Source organism: Trypanosoma grayi, assembly GCF_000691245.1.
Source record: "Trypanosoma grayi strain ANR4 Tgr_255_V1, whole genome shotgun sequence".
NCBI lineage: Eukaryota > Euglenozoa > Kinetoplastea > Trypanosomatida > Trypanosomatidae > Trypanosoma > Trypanosoma grayi.
The window spans coordinates 3,346-20,517 of record NW_008825874.1 but is presented as its reverse complement, the minus strand read 5'-3'; the positions used below and the strand labels follow the sequence as shown (position 1 = coordinate 20,517).

The following is a 17,172-nucleotide window of genomic DNA, read 5'->3' as shown; positions in this document are numbered from 1 at the left end:
GGATCTCCGCGACGTACATGCGCGCGGAGTGGCCAGGCACCACCACGTGGGAGATGACGACGCGGTCCTTCAGCGCAAGGCCCTGCTGCAGGAAGTGGTCCTTCAGACGCTCGTACGCGGCGGTCTCATACACACACGGCAGCAGCAGCGCGTCGGGCGACGGCGAGCAGCGTGTGGAGGTCACATTCACCATTTGCCACATCCCACCTTCCGTTGGATCAAAGCAGGCGGCGGGAATCTTGGATGCCGCCGACGCGCCACCTCCTACTCCACCACCACCACCACCTGCTGCTGCTGCTGCGCCGCCGCCGCTGCTCAGCGTGGGGGAGGAGAGCCACGGGTAGTGCACAGTCGCATGGTACGCCAACGCATCACCATGCACCTCCTCATCTACAGCACCTGCGTCTGCGTTACCAACACCAACAGCAGTTGCAGTGGAAACCGATTGGGAAGCACACCCCCCCTCTTCTGTTGTTCGCCTTGTTGCGCGTCGACTGCCGCTTCTGCTGGTGCCGCCGCCCCGCGTTGTCCTGTCGTCAATGATTTCCGCCTCTGTGATGGTGGCGGCGAAGACAGACGACCTAGCAGCAGCAGCAGCAGAAGCGCCAGTGACACAATCGCTAGGTGGCGACACCATGCGCAGTGGTGGTGGGGCGATGGTGTTCTCCGGCTTGATTGGCTCGCCTGGCATCGGGGCGTAACGTCCCTGCCGCCGCGCACTCTCCGCGTGTTTCTGCTGCATCGACGGCAGACGGAAGAGCGGCACGCCGAGTGCGTCACACACCCGCTCCGCATGCATGGCAGCCAGCAGCTCCGCGTCCTTCTCGTCCTCACCAACGCCCTCCGCCACGTAGAAGTGGTGCGGTGGCGGAAGCAACAGTTTGCACCGGGCGCGGTAGACTGTCTTGCCCATCATCTGCTCCGTGCTCACCTCGAAGACGCCAGCGGACTGATTGCCGGTGCGACGGATGTAATTCAGAACGCGGCTCTTGGAGAAGTTGTCAATGCTCGTGACATCCCAGTAATGCTGCTGCTGTAGCCTCGCACCTGCGCCGTCTGCGACGCCCCTACCCGTGCGCCCACCCACCTCATTATGGTGGCTCTCATGGCCACTGCTGCTGCCGCTGCCGCTGCTGCTGTGGCCGGTGCCGTGCTCCTCCACTGCCGGGAGGATTTCGATCGTCACCATCTCCGGCGCAATCACCTCCGTCACGACAGAGCCGCCACCACCACCACTGCAGCAGCAGGAGCTCGTGTGATAGCTGTTGAGAAGCGCCGCGCTCCTGCGTGTGAGGCACCGACGCGCCACCCACGACAGGCGGTGGGAGTCCACCAGCAGCCGCACTCGTCGCATTCTCTATACGCGCTCTTGTCGCTGCTCCTGCTGTTGATGATGATTGTGGCACCACAACTACGAACAAACATATAAACACAGAGTCAAATGCACAAGGGCAACACCCAATGGACGCACCCCCCCTCAAGAAAAAACACCAAGAATAATAGCAAGAAGGACCAGCACAGCTCAGTAGGAAGCAAAGCCCAAACAAACAAACACAAAAAAGAACGTCAGAGCACATGGATGGATAGCCTCAATCCAGAGAACTATTTTTTCTTTTTTGTTGGTTCCTCTCTCTTCCCCCACAGTCTGCCACGGACCAGCCGCACGCATGTGGGGGAAGGCAACCGGCGGGTGCACCAGACACCACAGCTTCACGGAGACGAGTGGTGCCACTAGAAACACACGCGAAGCCACAAGCATTCCTGCTTTGCTTCGGTCTCCTTGACGTCATTCCCGTTACTGCCGCTAAAACAGCCACACAAACGCACCAAAACTTGCTTTCCTCTGCTTCGTCAGAAGTAGCAGCGCTGCAGTACAAGGCAATCATAGTCAACAGAGGCACACACGCAGAAAACACACCAAAGTATGGCGAATTCCATCCTGGCGAACGGAAATAAGGTAACGAACAAAAATAAAACCAAATGATGATACGAGGACAAACCTCACGTCCATCACTGTCTTCAATCACACTTGGTACCTACTACTCAAACTTTTTGTCCTTTGGTGTGCGCGGAGAACTCACGCAACGTACTCGAAAACGGACGCATCCCCCTCACTACGCTGCAGAAACCCGCGGCCAACGAGATCTTCCACCTGAGCCTTCACCGACCGCGAGCTGGGGGCGAAGAGCCGCGACAGCTGCTGCACTGTCGCGTCCAGCAGCTCGTAGTAGCGCAGCGAGCGCCGACTTTTCATGATGCGTATAATGGCGGCATCAATCTGCAGCCGACGCGTGTCCTCAATTGCAGCGGAGAGGACACTCTCCGCCCCGTCCTCGGCGGAGCTGCGGGACTTGTCTCCTGCCGCCTGTGCGGGGCGGGGACGCGCTATGGGCAGCTTGAACTTGCGCAGCTTATGCGTGAACTCAACGTTGAGAGCGAACTCATCGTCTGGCAACAGGGGCGCTTCTACCATTGCTCCCGCTGATGCTGGACTCATGGAGGCGTCACGGCGCGGCTCCACGCGCGTGAGCAGGTTGAACCCCTTGTGCTGTACGAGCGGGGCTAGGTGGACGCGGAGGTCGGCGAACTCTATTCCCATCACAGAAGCAATTGACCGCCCAGCAACAGCCCGTCGGCGCACCGCGCCTCTCTGCTCCGAGGCCACGACAACGGAAGCCTCATCTGCTGTTTCCGACGCCGCTGCCGTGCTTCTGCCGGCGTTGCAGGCATCGCTCACGAGGAGGAGGATGTGTGCCTGCAGCGTGTTGGCGATCACCTCCTTCGTTCCCCGCGGGAACACCGCGTGCAGCATGGCGGACCCGAGTGTATGGATCCAGTGCAGTGTGCGGGACGGGTGCACCTCCGCGTAGAACGCTGCGAAGGCCTGCATACCGGCGCCAAGCGACGCGCAGGGTGTGAGTTGCACGACACGGTACGCCGGCCAGTGCACTGCGGTGAGCACCTGCACGCGCATCTTCGCCGGCAGCGCGTTATGCGCCTCCGTCTCGCGGAAGCTGTCGCTGATGTTTGCAGTGGACTCGCAGTCGTGAAGCATCGCCACAAGGCCATGCGTTAACGTGCGGCCCAGCGACTCCTGCAGCTTGTGCACCAGCACCCGCTCCCCGTCTACATTGCGCTGCGACGGCAGCAGAAGCAGTAGGCGTCGCGCCAACAGCAACTTGTAGTGCTCTAGGAACACGTCCTTGTCGTCGAGGAGGGCAGCGAGGTATGCAATGTGGATCCCGCGGTCCTCGCTGCCCTCTGTGACGCTGCCCATCTCCCGCCGGCACAGCTGGTCACAGTACGCGGCCAGCAGCTGCGGCGTCGCGATCTCGCGGGCCCCGCGCAGCACCGCGAGTCTTTTCATCACCGCCAGCGTCCGCCTCGCTGCGTCGTGGTTGAGTAGCACGCTCGGCAGCTCCGCGCCAACGGTAGTGCGGCCACGTACGCCGAGCTGGCCCCAACGCTCAGGGTTCAGAATCTCTCGGAACGCGTCACACATAGCCGCCTGCATCGACGGGTGGGCGTTGAACTGCTCGCGCACAAGGCCACCAAAGTGCTGCGCTGCATCGACAAGCCCAGCGATGAGCGCCATTGCGACGTCCTGCAGCGTGGGATTGGCTGCTGGTGTTGCTGCTGCATTGGGCAGAACATCGCCGCTCACCGGGCGCTTCCTGCCGGCCGCCACGCCCGGCTTTACGTCGATCAGAGATGAGAATCCATGCTGTTGCTCGTGTCGTTGTTGTTGCTGCTGCTGCTGCTGTACCGCTTCCACTCGGGAAATATAGGCGGTGAAGAGCTCGGTAGTATCCGTCACCACCTTGCTCGCAAACTCACTAGCCAGAAGAACACAACACGCCGCGTCCTGCGTGTTAAAGAAATTGGTGGCAAAGACCTTCATTTTGTGGGCGAGCTCATCCACTGAGAGCTGCGCCCAGAAATTTTCCGGTTGAGTCCGTTCACCGTCATAAGTATTGGAAACAACAGCAGGGGGAGCGGGGGTCGCACTAAAGTCCGTCGTCAACGCAGAAACCACGGCAGAGGGATATGTGGAAGATGAAGTGAACGATGACGAGGCCTGGAGAAAAATGGCAGAGCCAAGGCCACGGTGCCTGGCCCACGCATCCAACTGGGCACGAAAGCCGAGCTCCTCGTCGAGAATAATCAACCGGTGCACCTCCACCAGCAGCACTTGGTGGAGCCGCTCGCGCAGGACGCAGTGGAAGAGCGACACACTAACATCCTTCACCAGCGACCGCTCCACGTCTCGGCATTGCTGCACCCACGCCATGTATCCGCGCCGACCCTCAGGACGAGCGATCTGCAGTGCCCGCTGTTCGCGGTAGTACGTTTCGGCGGCCTGCACAAACTGCACACCGAAGTACGCAAATATAAGAGTGTGCAGCGGCTCTACAATGTTTACAATGACCACCTGCGCCGGATCGCTCGCCCACCTCCCCGTCGTGTCACGGCCGCCACCACTACCAGCAGCGGTGTGGTTGCCGTTGCTGCTGACACCGCGACCAATCACCATTGGGCCCGCCATAAGATCAGCAAACGATCGGTTTTCAAGCCTCTCACGCAAGAGACGGATGCCTTCCAGCGAAACACAACCTGCCACCGCGCTGGTTTCTGTCACCTGGGAATTCTGCCCGCTCGAGAACATCTGCAGTTGGTCCACTTCAGCGATGATGCCGTCGAGTGTGTTGTGTCCCTCTCCCCCAGATCCACCACCACTATACTCTTCGCGGTCACTGGCGTGGTAGCCGTCGGTCCCCTTGTGTGTGCGTGCGGCCTGCATACCGGCGTCGCAAGGGCCACCACCGCCACCACCGCCACCACAACCGCTAGTGGTGGCGCTGGTGGTTGCTGCTCCTGCGGCGACGCCGATGGGCGCAGCAGAACCAGACGCAGAGGAGTACGCCCTGACGGTTGTGAGAATCTCCGAAATCGCAGCGAGTGCCTGCCGCACGTCCTCCCCCGCCTGCGAAACCGTGTCACCGTGGTGGTGCGCCGTTCGCGCCTCGTTCGCCAGCTCCATAATCTCCTTTGCGAGCACCGCGCGGATGGGCTCGTACACCACCGCGTAGAACATTTTCACACACAGCGCTGTCACCGGGTCGAGATGGAACTTCGCTGTGTAGTACTGGTCGAGGTAGCCGAAGCACGAGAGCACAACGCGGCGGAACGCCATGAACAGCTTGAACTGCAGCGCGAACTGCTGGCACAAACTCGACGAGGGCGCACAGCCGGTGGCGCCGTGGTGCAGGAACGGCCGCAACACATTTACCTCCAGGTCGTTCAGCAGGAATAGCGCCAGGCGGTGGTAGATTTCGCACGATCTCTGCGGCTGGCCACTACAGGCAGAATATATCACCGCGTACCAGTTCATGCGATGCCGTGCGTCACGCAAGCGATCCACGAGTTCGGTGCTGCCACTGCGGATGATATGGGCGGCGTGCACTAGATGTGCCTCCACCAGCGGCCATACCTCGTCGACGGAGGGGCGCTCGTGCAGCCGCGATGACACACCTTCAGTGTCTTGTATGCGGGAGCGACCAGCGCCATTGCTATTGATACTGTTATTCTTACTGCCGCGGTTGCCAGACAGATTCATCAGAAATGGCCGCATTATCGTGGGCTTGGGAGTGCCTCCGCGGGACAGCTATACGTCCCTCCTCTTCACTTCCACCTCCACACACCCGTTTGCCAGGGCAGCTGCCAACCGATACGACGTGTGCCACAATAACTCTGCTGCACACTTCTTAACAGCAGACACACTACCACTTCTTCTCTTGTTTTCTCATTTGCAAAACAGAAGAAAAACAACAACAACAACAACAACAACAGCACACAAACAGTCCAGTAGGGGTATGAGGGACACAAGGAACACATATTTACAAGAGGCCCCTACACAATGCGCACACCTGAACCACCGCTACCCCCAGCTTTCTCTCTCTCTCTCTCTCTCTCTCCCCNCACACACACACACGAGAGAGAGAGAGCGAGGGAGCACGCGGGTGCCTGTGTGCGCATTCGGACAGACCGCTTCCTTATTTCCAGTCTTCATTTTCCTATTCCACAACAACAAGAAATGTAACGCCAAATGTGACCATGTGCATCCACCTAACTAACCCCCCGACCTAACGCCTTTTGCCCCTTCTCTTCCCACCCTATCTCTCACTCTCTCAAGGTTTGGCCCCGCGGTTCCCATCGGTGGGAGGCTGCCTTGCACCCTTCCGCATCGGGCCCTTCGCAGCGCCCGTGTTGCTCGTGCCGCTCTTCGGTGTATTCAACTTCGACAGCAAGTCCGTCATGCCGCGTGAGCCGCTCTTGCGTGGCGCAAATGTTGTGTGCACACCACTACGATCCCCATCGGCTTGGCGCTGTTGCCTCTGCTGCTGTTGTTNGAGCCGCTCTTGCGTGGCGCAAATGTTGTGTGCACACCACTACGATCCCCATCGGCTTGGCGCTGTTGCCTCTGCTGCTGTTGTTGTTGTTGTTGCTGTTGCCGCTGTCCACCTCTTCTGTTGTCGCCCGCGCCGGTGCTGCCGAGCGCCTTTGAAACCTGACGTGTCTCGACATCCCCGCGAGACGTCGCGGCGCCTCCGCTGCTGCCACTTCCTCCCCTCCCACCGCCACTGCCACCAGCACCACCAACCATCGCTTGCTCCGCGCCACGCCCCTCCAATATGTTTCGCCAGTACCGTTCGCTGTTGCGGCGGAATTCCTCAATCGCGGTAGAGCGCTCACTCTCCAGCGCACGGGCTAACCCACGCACGCTGTTCTGAGCCTCCTGCCGCAGTGGCTGCACGGTGGCGGTATATTCTGCCAGCACCTTCTGGTAGAAGCTGAGCATCGGCATGGTGCGGTAGAAGAAGCGGTTAAACGACGCCACAATACCCGCGCCGTGCTGGGCGTTTAGTAGAAACTGCAGTGCCGGATTGGCGGCGATGAGTTTGTAGTGTGCCGACTTTTCCAGCGCGCGGCGTAGGCCCTGATCGGCGTCGGTGGTGACATACACCACCTCCTCCGGCCGCCGTGTGAAGTAATTCAATGACTTGCAGTTGGCAGCGATAAATCCCGTCGCGGGGGCGCGCACCGGCCCGGTAAGAATGCCGTGCCGCTTAAATCGCTCCACCGTCTCAATGTGCTCGGCCTTTATGTTGTCAAACACAAATGGACCGCCGAGCGGGTCAAGCAGCTTCAGCGACGCGTATTGCCCAGCGTGTGGGCCACTTGTTTTGTCCACCTCAAAGTATGTGCTGCCAGGGTACACATCCGGGTGCTGTGTGACATTGTACAGGAATGCAATGAAGGCATCCACAGCAACGGTGATGTTCGGCACATATTTTCCCTCGCAGTAATCGATGTACAACTGCGACACCTTCTCGTGGTTACCGCCAAACACAGGGAGAAGTGCAGCAAAAAACTCGTTCCGCAGCAGTGGATTCCTCCGGTTCTCCCGCACTGCGTACTGAATGTCCATCACAAGACCATCGTTGCGCAACGCGAGCTCCTCGAGAACGTGTACCACCATCTTGTCTTCGCTCTGCCAGTTACGTGCAGTACCGCGCGGCTGCCCCAACTGCCTAAGGGCACTGGAGAGCGCGACGGAGCCTTTGCGCTGCTGCTCCTGTCGCGACTGCGCGGAGTTACCTTTGCGCTCCGTCACCGCAGCAGAAGTAGGACCGCCCCATGAAAGTATGAGCGACACCGGAACGGCAAAATCTTCACCGACGGACTCCTGCTCCGGGCAGTTTGCCAAACCACGCATCACGACGGCAATGTTCTCTGAAGTGAGCCCCATCCGCTCCAGCAACTTGGCCAACTCGCGGCTCTTGACGAAGGGAATGACGTTCCCACTCCACCGCACCGACCCACGGTGCAACTGGCCGGTCTTCTGGGCCAGAAAACTCGACGAAATGCCTTTGCCAACCAGCGCTGCGAGGGCAAGCTGAAACTCACTCACGACAGCACTCTCGAGGTGGGCGTTGTAGACGGGGTCAGTGAAAGTCACGTTGCGTCCATCCAGCCGGGCGCGCTTCAACAGGTGAAAAATGAATGGCTCATCGGAGCTGCCATGACGACGTTCGCTGGCGTACTGCAGTGCGTAGGCGGTAGGGTCCACATCTGCCCAAACTGTCCCGCTCCGCTCACCGCCATTGCCAGATGGTGACAACGTGCCATCCACCAGCTGCAGCGACAACTTCGGCACCGTGGCTGGCACATCCTTGTTGAACGCCGTGATTTCCCCCTCGAGGTACTTGGATAGCACCCGAGATAGCAGAAGCGACGGTGGGCGGCCTCGCTCACGCCACTCATGCAGCGAGAGCAACAACTGCCGCACATCCGCCTCCCCATCGGGACACTGCTCCGCCGCCCACTGATGCACGTCTTTGTCCCCAAGCTTCTCGTCAAACATGCGAACAATAGCGTCCTTGTAGCCAAGGTCCAACGCACGCTTATTCTCCGAATTGAGGGTATTAAAGTGACTTGTGTCATGCGAGGGTGAGTGCCCGTGTGGCCCCAGACCAAATCCCTTTGCATAATCCTCCGCAATTTCCCGTATACGCTCGCCAACGCCGCAGGACGTGCCAAACGGTGGAATCTTCCCGCCAAAAGGGAGACTCGCGCCGTCAATGAGCCGTTGCTCCGTCGCGTCCACAAGTGCCTTCTGCTCTTTATTGTGCTGCTCCCACCCAAACTCCAACGGCCGCCACCAACTTTCATTGAGCTGCAGCGCATTGACCTTGGTGGGTGACTTGATAAAATTGCCTGGGCGGCGGCCGCTAATGTCGCGCACCGCCTGCTCAATCACCTGCATCTCCGCATCCGAGACGGGCTCCACCTCACTCCAGCCGTTCTCCAGTTCGTTGCGGTCCACTGTTGGCAGACCGTGTGTGCGCTGGTACTCCCACTTCCCACCGAACATTACCGAACGGTCACGCTTGTCAGGGATGACCTCAAACGCCTGCGGGTTATGGAAGAACTGCTTTGAGAGCAGACGGTCCTTGTACTCCTTTGTCTCGAAGTCATCTACAGTAGTGTGCTGCGTGTAGCCAAACTGCTTACGCTTCGGTGTGTACTTACCACGAATGAGGGAGGCCCATTTCTCCCTCTTGAATGGTGCCTGCTTGAGTTCCTGCAGACGCTCGTCTGCAAAGTCGTTGCGGAATGGTGTGCGCCACGACGGCGGGTGCTGTAGAGTCTCCACACCCGCCTCCGTGATGCGGTAGACATCACGCACTTGTTCCACACTGCCAATAGGCTCTGCGACGCTGCGGTCCATAGTGCTGCCACCACCCTTGAGGAGGCGCCACTGCACAAACAGCACTCCATCACGGACACCAACGATTTGCCCCATGAACTCCTCCCGTGCGGTGCGCTGCGGCTCGAGCACTGTGACACGCCCCTTCACGTGTGGACCAGCGGCGTAGCGCAGCGACGCCCATCGCTCACGGATGTCGACACAGTCCGTGCCGAGCAGCACAAGTCCACGCTCTCGCTGCCGAACCGGGTCGGCGTACATGGCGCACAGCTGCCACTCCGCGTCGGTGCCGTCCTTGCTCACGCCCACTACCACCACCTCGTCCTCACTATTCTTACTATGGCTGCTGTTGCTCGTGCCATGGGCGCGAATGAGGAGCCGGTCACCGTGCTCAAAGCCACCAAAGACGTGGCACGCTTCCCGTGTTGTGTCGAACACGAACTGTTTGCCGTGCACAGGGTCGTTATACGGCACAGAAGCAGGCGTCGGGTACGTTGGTGCGATGGCCTGAAACACCGCGCCGGATTGACTAACTCCAAACGGTTTCAATGAGGCCGTAGTGGTGTCGAAGAGTTGAAAACCGTCCTTGTCTGGGAATATAATGCTACCACCACCACCACCACTACTACTACTGCTGCCGCCTGCGGTTGCCTTTGTGTTACTGGACAGCTTGGCCCGGTCCGCTGCTAATTGCCGCTCCAGCTCTGCCGCCTTCTCCGCACGGCCGGCAATGACAGCGCTGAGGTGCAGCATCTCCCGCCACTCGCTGCCGGTGTACGCCTCCTTCGGAAGCCCTGTCGAGAGGAAGGACTTTTCAATGCCCTCCTTCACCTCGCGCCAGTTGATGATGCGCTTGCTCTTTGGGTCCACGTTATACGGGACAATCGCAGACGTGTCGAGGCGCCACAGCGCTGGCGGCACTCGCACAACGCCCTCCTCCTTCTGCTGGCGGCGGTATTTATTCATCTCCATGTCAATGCGGAACTGCAGCGGCGAGAGTGGCGCCTTCTGCACCTCCCCGGTGTACCGCGCCGCGTTGCTCTCCAGCGTGAAGCCGTTGGTGAGAAGATGCGGGTGCGGCGTTGTGTCGAGGAGGCGATCGTACGACTCCTGCATCCCTGATGTGATGGTGATGGCTCCGGTGAGAAACTCCTTGCTTCCCCGCAGCACGTTCATGAAGTCGATGGCCTTCCCGCGCTGCTTGGTCTGCACGTACACACGCAGCAGCGCCTCCGCCTGGCGTTGCGTGTGCTGCGGCGTGCCGAAGTACGGGTCCTCCGTTGCGCGGTACCACAACGCTTCTGCACGACGCGCCACGACGGCGTACCACTCGCGGCCCCACCGCTGATGCGGCGCCCACCGCCCACGGTGCTTCCGAAACGGCGTGTTCGTGTCTCCCTCACCGCAGTAGCGTGTGGTGCTGTACGGCAGGCTGCAGCGGGGGCAGTGGTCCTCGTGCACGTAGTTCGCCTCCATGTCGAGGAATACGCCAAAGAGATCCTGCAACTCCGGCGGGCGTGCGGCGTTGAACTGCTCCAGCAGGTATGTGTCCTGGAAGTCGAAGCTGCTCAGCGCGTCGTGAAAGGCGACAAAGAACTCATGCACGTGCTGCGTGTGGCGGGATTTAAACTCCCCAATGTCTCCCACCGCGTCGTAATGCAGCTTGATGAGATACTGCAGGCGGTCGAACCACGCCTTGCAGTGCTCGAAGCTCTTGATGTCGCGCAGCTTGACAAGCTCCTCCCCCAGCACCTCCGCTGTCAGCGGGCTGCGCGGGTTCGACAGCTGCGCCCCGTGTGCGGAAGCGCGGTAGAGCGTGTAGCGCCACTCCGGCTCGTAGTGCAAGTTTGTGATGGCCGGCCGCGGCAGCCCCTTGTAGCGCTGGTCGGTGCTCTGCTCATATCCCGAGAGGCCGTTGCTCCCGTCGGGGTTGTCCGCCTCGAAGCCGTGCGGGCGGCCCAGCAGCTGGTGCAGCTCGCGTTGGCCAAAGACGTAGCCGCGGAAGAAGCGGTTGTTCCTCGCGTCCGTGTCGGTCTCCCAGAGATTCATGTGGCGTGTATAAAGCGGCGTGATGAATGGCAGGCCGCGGCGGGCCTTCTTGATGTTGTTCTCATTGCTAAAGATACCGTAGCGCTTTTCGTGGATGTAGAAGGGCTGCCGCATCTCGTCGTGCTGCAGCTTCGTTGCGTACTTGAAGGAGTACCGCTTCTGCACCGCAACGGTGGAGAGCAGCGGCAACCCCGCATCCACGCGGCGGCGCAGCATCTTGCTCTATCTACTGCACACACACACACACACACCGCAGGCAGACACAAAATGAAAAACAAAAACAACAACAACAACAAATGAATGCACACACAGCTGGTGCGTCAAGCCGCACTGCACAGCCCACTGGTGGTGGTGGTGGTGGGGCAACAGCGCCGAGACGGCCAGTGCGCACCTTAATTTCATCATTCCCACCGATCCACTTCCTGTCTGCATGTGTGCCGCCAGCATTACCACCATCATCCTCATCCTCATCATCACCAGCAGGAGCGCAGCACACCGCACGTATACACACACACACACACACACAACTTCAGGCCAATGACGGTCGCACAACACACGCTGCCGCCATTAACTCGTGCAGTCCACGGCCGCCGCCAACCTCCTCGTCAACGAAGTCAATGTAGCGCACGTGGCAACCACGAATCACCACACTGTTGGTGCAGCGCAGCGCTGCGGGGTCCGCCTCCCACGTCACCGTTGCGTGCTTCTCATCACTACCGCTACAGCGGCGGTGGCGAACTGCAGTGTCACTGACAGCGTCGAGCTTCATGTTCATCGTCTCCGCGTCGAGCTGCACAATGCGCCCCGTCATCACAACACCGTTGGTCAGCTCTACACGCACCAAGGCGTGCTGAAGGCAGCCCGCAGACGCCAACGCGAATGGTATCGTGTTCGCACCAGCACTCTCCATCCGTCGCCAACAGCAGCAGTTGGGATATATGCCACTTCCCTTTTGCACATGAAAAGACAACAGGACGAAGTAGCAGTTCACTACGCACACGTCGCCATTTAATTGACTCTGTACCCAGCGCACACAGTAGCTGGGAGCCCCACAACGCAAGATAACAGTACAACCAGCGCAGAACACAACCAAACAAGTACAACACTCCGGCAGGCTAGACACACACCGGCCCCACCGCACGCTATCGTCGACTGTCCAATCATGGCAATGATCACATACACCAAAAGCGGTACAGGCAGCACGCCCACGTCCGCTCACGCACGAACACTGTATCCTTGACACTCTGGCCAACTGCTCAACACACACATACACATACACACACTACCACAATCCACGCAATTCACCGCCGTCCAGCAGCCGCCACGCATAAGGCCGTGCAGCAACACAAGAGGGTCAGCACGCACAGACCGTGGCGCCCCACCACCACCATTATCAACACCAAAGCAACGACTGAAGTCTACAGGGATGGGGAAGAGAAGGGATGCACAGCAGGCGGCCAACACACAGGCAGGGTGGGAGAGAGCACCAGCAGCCAGTGTGCGTCGCACCACACGAAGCAGACAAGTGGGGAGCGGCGTGCACAAAAGTGCGCCACAGAAGAAGCACACAACCCCACACGAAATGAGGCCCCGACAAACTACCCTCACAAACAGCAAACGAAAAGAATGAAACCGTTGAGACGCGCCCTCCTCCCTGCCGATGTGTATATTAAAAACAAGTTTACGTCCTGCACCCGCCTCAGTGAGTCCACATCTGAACGCACCCACCGCATGCCGGATGGGAATGCAAGCGGGGCAAACAGCAGAAGAACTGTCCTCGGGGGGAGTGGATCAGTGGGCGGTGCACAGTGCCCGGTGCGAAGCAAAGCCCAAGCAAAAGAAGAAAAACAACAGACGCCTCCCACGACAGCATGAATATATCCAGCCCAGTGGATATATCGTCGAGGGTTATCACACACCGGCGCCAGAACCACAAGGGGTCGGAGATGAAACGAAAAAAAAAAGAGAAGTTTAATTGTTATGTATTGTGCCTCAATGGCCGCATGCAATTACGTGGGCGTCCTCTCCGCCGTCCACCAATGCTACTCAGCACACGGCAGAGAAGGCCAACACCGCCAGGAGCAGCAGCAGACACATCTCGCCGCTCTTCGCAGCCCCGTCCTTCACATCAATGGAGACCTGCTGCAATATCTTCTCGGTTTGTCCCTGCGCACTCCCGGCAGATGCCCCCAGAGCTTCGGCCTGCTTTTCTCCGTCCTCAGACTCTTCTCTCTCCAGAGATATTTGTGCCTTTGCCTCCGCAGTCTTCTGTTTGGCGGCTGCCGCATCTTGTTCTGCCTTCACAGCCTTCTCAACAGCCTGCTTCTCTGCCTTGTCAGCCTGCTGTCTTTCCTGTAAGACTTGTGCTTCTGTCTCAGCGGCCTGCTGCTTGGCGGTTGCAACATCTTCTTCTGCCTTCACAGCCTTCTCAGCAGCCAGCTTCTCTGCCTTGCCAGCCTGCTCTCTCGCCAAAGAAACTTGCCCCTTTGCCTTAGTGACCTGCTGCTTGGCGGCTGCAACATCTGCTTCTGCCTTCACAGCCTTCTCAGCAGCCTGCTTGGAATAATGTACTGCCAGTTTAGCCCGCTGCACAGCCACCTCAGCCTTACCCTTTTCGTAAAAGGTCGTCTCCTCCACTTCCCACGCTTCCAGCACTTTGTTGTAGGCGCTCCACACTGTTTTGTTTGCTTCGTTGAGTGCATTCTCATAGTTTTTCCCATCCTCAGATAGAAGAACTTCCTTCAGTGACTTATTTCCTTCCTCCACAGCTTTGTCCATCGCAGCGACTGCCAGTGTTTTTGCGTTTTCGGTTCGTTCTTGTGCTTCCTTCGCAACGTCCAGTGCGGCTCTGGCATCCCCCTCTGCTTTCTCTGCGGCTTTCTTCGCCTCAGCAGCCAACTGCTTCACCGCCTCAATGTCTTGTGCTGCCGCGCTATCCGCCGCACGCGTTGCATTCACTTCCGCCTGGTCAGCCTGCACCCTCGCTGCAGCAGCTTGCGTCCTGGCTTCCTTCAGCGAAGCCTCCGCTTCAGAAACAGCCTCCTGTGAGTGACCCTTCGAGTCCGCAGTCTGATTCGCCGCAGCTTCAGCCTGTGTCATGGCCCTTTCAGCCTGCGTCACTGCATTGCCGGCCTTCGTCATCGCTTCATCCGCTTGCTGCCTTGCATAAGTTGCCTCATTCAGCGCAGCATCCGTTTCCTCCAGTAACGTCGAAGCCTTGTGCCACGCAGCATAGGCTTTGGCCACTGCGCCTTCGGATCCTTTTGCTGCAGTCTCCACTTTACCCTTTGCTGTTTCACCTTTACTTTTCGCGGCCAAGATGGCCCCAGTGACGGTCGTGTCTCCTGTCGCTGAAGGACTTGCCCCAGCAGTCGTCACGCAAAGGAACGTGCAGCACAGTGCGAGGGCCGAGACACACACAGCGCGGCGCCCCATCATCATGACCAATTGTCTTAGCTGAAAGGCTGAGGTCTGAAGAAAGAACAAAAGAAAGTTGCAAAGAAAAAGATGCCACACACACACAGAGACGACCAGGGTGGGAGAGAGCACCAGCAGCCAGTGTGCGTCGCACCACACGAAGCAGACAAGTGGGGAGCGGCGTGCACAAAAGTGCGCCACAGAAGAAGCACACAACCCCACACGAAATGGGGCCCCGACAAACTACCCTCACAAACAGCAAACGAAAAGAATGAAACCGTTGAGACGCGTCCTCCTCCCTGCCGATGTGTATATTAAAAACAAGTTTACATCCTGCACCCGCCTCAGTGAGTCCACATCTGAACGCACCCACCGCATGCCGGATGGGAATGCAAGCGGGGCAAACAGCAGAAGAACTGTCCTCGGGGGGAGTGGATCAGTGGGCGGTGCACAGTGCCCGGTGCGAAGCAAAGCCCAAGCAAAAGAAGAAAAACAACAGACGCCTCCCACGACAGCATGAATATATCCAGCCCAGTGAATATATCGTCGAGGGTTATTACAAACCAGCGCCCGGCCCACAATAAAGCAGCAATTTAATTAAGAGAAACAAAACAAAATGATCCCGGCAGCCGCGAAGCCATTCCGCAAGGCCGCACACGATTGGTTGGGGGCTCGCCGCCCAGCGCACACACCACGCGTCACACGGCCGCGCAGGACGCCGCCCCCAAGAGAAGCGGCAGCAGCAGACGCGACCACGCAGCAATGCCGCTGCCCGTGGCCGTCACCGCCGCATCCGTCACATCGCTGATGAACCGCTGCAGCTCCTCGTCAGTCTGTGTCCTCGCCTTCAGTGCCGCGGTCTCCATCTCCTTCGCCCTCTCGAGCAGCTCCTTCGCCGCCTTCTGTGCCGCCTCTGCCCGCTCCGCTGCCTTGTCAGCCTGCGTATCCGCCCCCCCAGCCTGCTTCTTTGCCTTGCCAACCTCCTCCATTGCCTCCTTGGCCTTCTTCACTCCCGCCTTTGCCCTCTCAAATGCCGCGGAAACACTGCTCCGTGCTGCTTTGATCTCCTTCATATCCGCGTCAGTAACAGCGCTGTGTTGCCCAGATTTTGCCTTGGCCGCTTCCTTCGCGGCTTCAATCACTGCGGTGTCTGCTCGTTTCAGTGCCGTCTCTGCGTTCCAAGCGTACCTCTGCGCCTCGTTGGCATTCGCAGCCGCCTGCTCCGCACTCTTCAATGCCTCTTCGACAAGCGCCTTTGCATCCTTGGCGTCCTTGATGGCGGAAGCGGCCTGATTCTCCGCAGTTTCGGCCTCTTTCACTGCCTTCTGCACCTTCGCAATGGCCACCTCAACGTCCTTCTTTGCCGTCTCGGCTCGCTGCGCCGCGCCCCCACCCTCCCGCTCCGAGGACAGCATCTCCGTTACGGACGCGTTCGCCTTTGCAAAGGCCTGCTCAGCCCCCGTCTTGGCCTTTTCAATACGCTTCACTGCCCTGTCAGCCTCCGTCCATGCGTTCCAGGCCTTCGTCGCTGCTTCNCCTGCTCAGCCCCCGTCTTGGCCTTTTCAATACGCTTCACTGCCCTGTCAGCCTCCGTCCATGCGTTCCAGGCCTTCGTCGCTGCTTCTCCCGCCTGCCTCAATGCAGCGTGGACCTTATCCTCTGTCCTCGCAGCTTCAGCCTCTGTCGAGTTGGCAAACCTTGGCGAGTTGCTAGCTGCCTTCCTTGCAGTCTGCAGCGGGGTCATTGTGTTCTCCTGGCCCTGTGAATTTATTTGAGGTGGCACAGGCCCGTCTGATCGAGACACATGTACCAGTCCTCCGCTCACTGCTCCTTTGCCGGCGTCTTGTTGTTTCGGATTGGTGCTTGGTAGTTGTGATGGGTCGTCACTCTGTCCTGGAGGCGCTTCTGGGCCACGTCGCTGTTCGCCAGATAATGTGTTAGGGGGTAGCGATGGGGCTGTATGTGGGCTTGGTGGTGACGGGAATGTGCCAGGCGCATCTGGTGGCATCCCCGGCTCTGGTTTACTAGCATTAGCTATCCCGTTATTTGTTTGTAGCTGTGCCTTATGCTCATCCAAGGAGGGCGCGCGGGAAGAGGGGGCGCCCCTAGTACCGGAAGTCCGAGGACGGTAATCGAAGCCAGGATTGTCAGATTGAGGCGACATGCCAGGCCGTTGACGACGCTGCTGACCTCCACCTTGACGGCGTTCACCCGGGCCCGAAGAGCGTTGGAAAGGAGGCAAAACCATACCCGTAATTTTTTCAAGACGCGCTCGTGCATCCTCCACTGATTTGTCACGGGGACTATCAGCAGGAGGACCGGCCTCCGCTGCCGTCACGCCCAAGTAACTGCTGAGCAGCGTGAGGGCCAATACGCAGAGAAGACGGCGCATCACCACGAACAGTATCACCTGAATGACTGAAGTCTGCAGGGGT

General features: G+C 59.1%; 7 protein-coding genes across 7 annotated transcripts; 1 reads left to right on the top strand and 6 right to left on the bottom strand.

Moving 5' to 3' along the window:
• Positions 1 to 355: 355 nt before the first annotated feature.
• DQ04_02551070 (hypothetical protein) lies at positions 356 to 1,039 on the top strand (the record flags this gene model as incomplete). The annotated part of the gene is made up of 1 exon (XM_009311991.1): positions 356 to 1,039. The coding sequence occupies one exon, from the start codon at positions 356 to 358 to the stop codon at positions 1,037 to 1,039; it is 684 nt and encodes a 227-aa protein (XP_009310266.1).
• Positions 1,040 to 2,077: 1,038 nt separating this feature from the next.
• DQ04_02551060 (cullin) lies at positions 2,078 to 5,632 on the bottom strand (the record flags this gene model as incomplete). The annotated part of the gene is made up of 1 exon (XM_009311990.1): positions 2,078 to 5,632. One exon carries the CDS (start codon positions 5,630 to 5,632, stop codon positions 2,078 to 2,080), a length of 3,555 nt encoding a protein of 1,184 aa, XP_009310265.1.
• Positions 5,633 to 6,313: 681 nt separating this feature from the next.
• Positions 6,314 to 11,536, bottom strand: DQ04_02551050 (hypothetical protein; the record flags this gene model as incomplete). Its single annotated transcript, XM_009311989.1, has 1 exon — positions 6,314 to 11,536. One exon carries the CDS (start codon positions 11,534 to 11,536, stop codon positions 6,314 to 6,316), a length of 5,223 nt encoding a protein of 1,740 aa, XP_009310264.1.
• A 313-nt stretch (positions 11,537 to 11,849) lies between these two features.
• DQ04_02551040 (hypothetical protein) lies at positions 11,850 to 12,230 on the bottom strand (the record flags this gene model as incomplete). Its single annotated transcript, XM_009311988.1, has 1 exon — positions 11,850 to 12,230. The coding sequence occupies one exon, from the start codon at positions 12,228 to 12,230 to the stop codon at positions 11,850 to 11,852; it is 381 nt and encodes a 126-aa protein (XP_009310263.1).
• A 1,136-nt stretch (positions 12,231 to 13,366) lies between these two features.
• Positions 13,367 to 14,761, bottom strand: DQ04_02551030 (hypothetical protein; the record flags this gene model as incomplete). The annotated part of the gene is made up of 1 exon (XM_009311987.1): positions 13,367 to 14,761. One exon carries the CDS (start codon positions 14,759 to 14,761, stop codon positions 13,367 to 13,369), a length of 1,395 nt encoding a protein of 464 aa, XP_009310262.1.
• A 674-nt stretch (positions 14,762 to 15,435) lies between these two features.
• Positions 15,436 to 16,152, bottom strand: DQ04_02551020 (hypothetical protein; the record flags this gene model as incomplete). Its single annotated transcript, XM_009311986.1, has 1 exon — positions 15,436 to 16,152. One exon carries the CDS (start codon positions 16,150 to 16,152, stop codon positions 15,436 to 15,438), a length of 717 nt encoding a protein of 238 aa, XP_009310261.1.
• A 68-nt stretch (positions 16,153 to 16,220) lies between these two features.
• On the bottom strand, positions 16,221 to 17,129 carry DQ04_02551010 (hypothetical protein; the record flags this gene model as incomplete). Its single annotated transcript, XM_009311985.1, has 1 exon — positions 16,221 to 17,129. One exon carries the CDS (start codon positions 17,127 to 17,129, stop codon positions 16,221 to 16,223), a length of 909 nt encoding a protein of 302 aa, XP_009310260.1.
• Between the last annotated feature and the right edge of the window lie 43 nt (positions 17,130 to 17,172).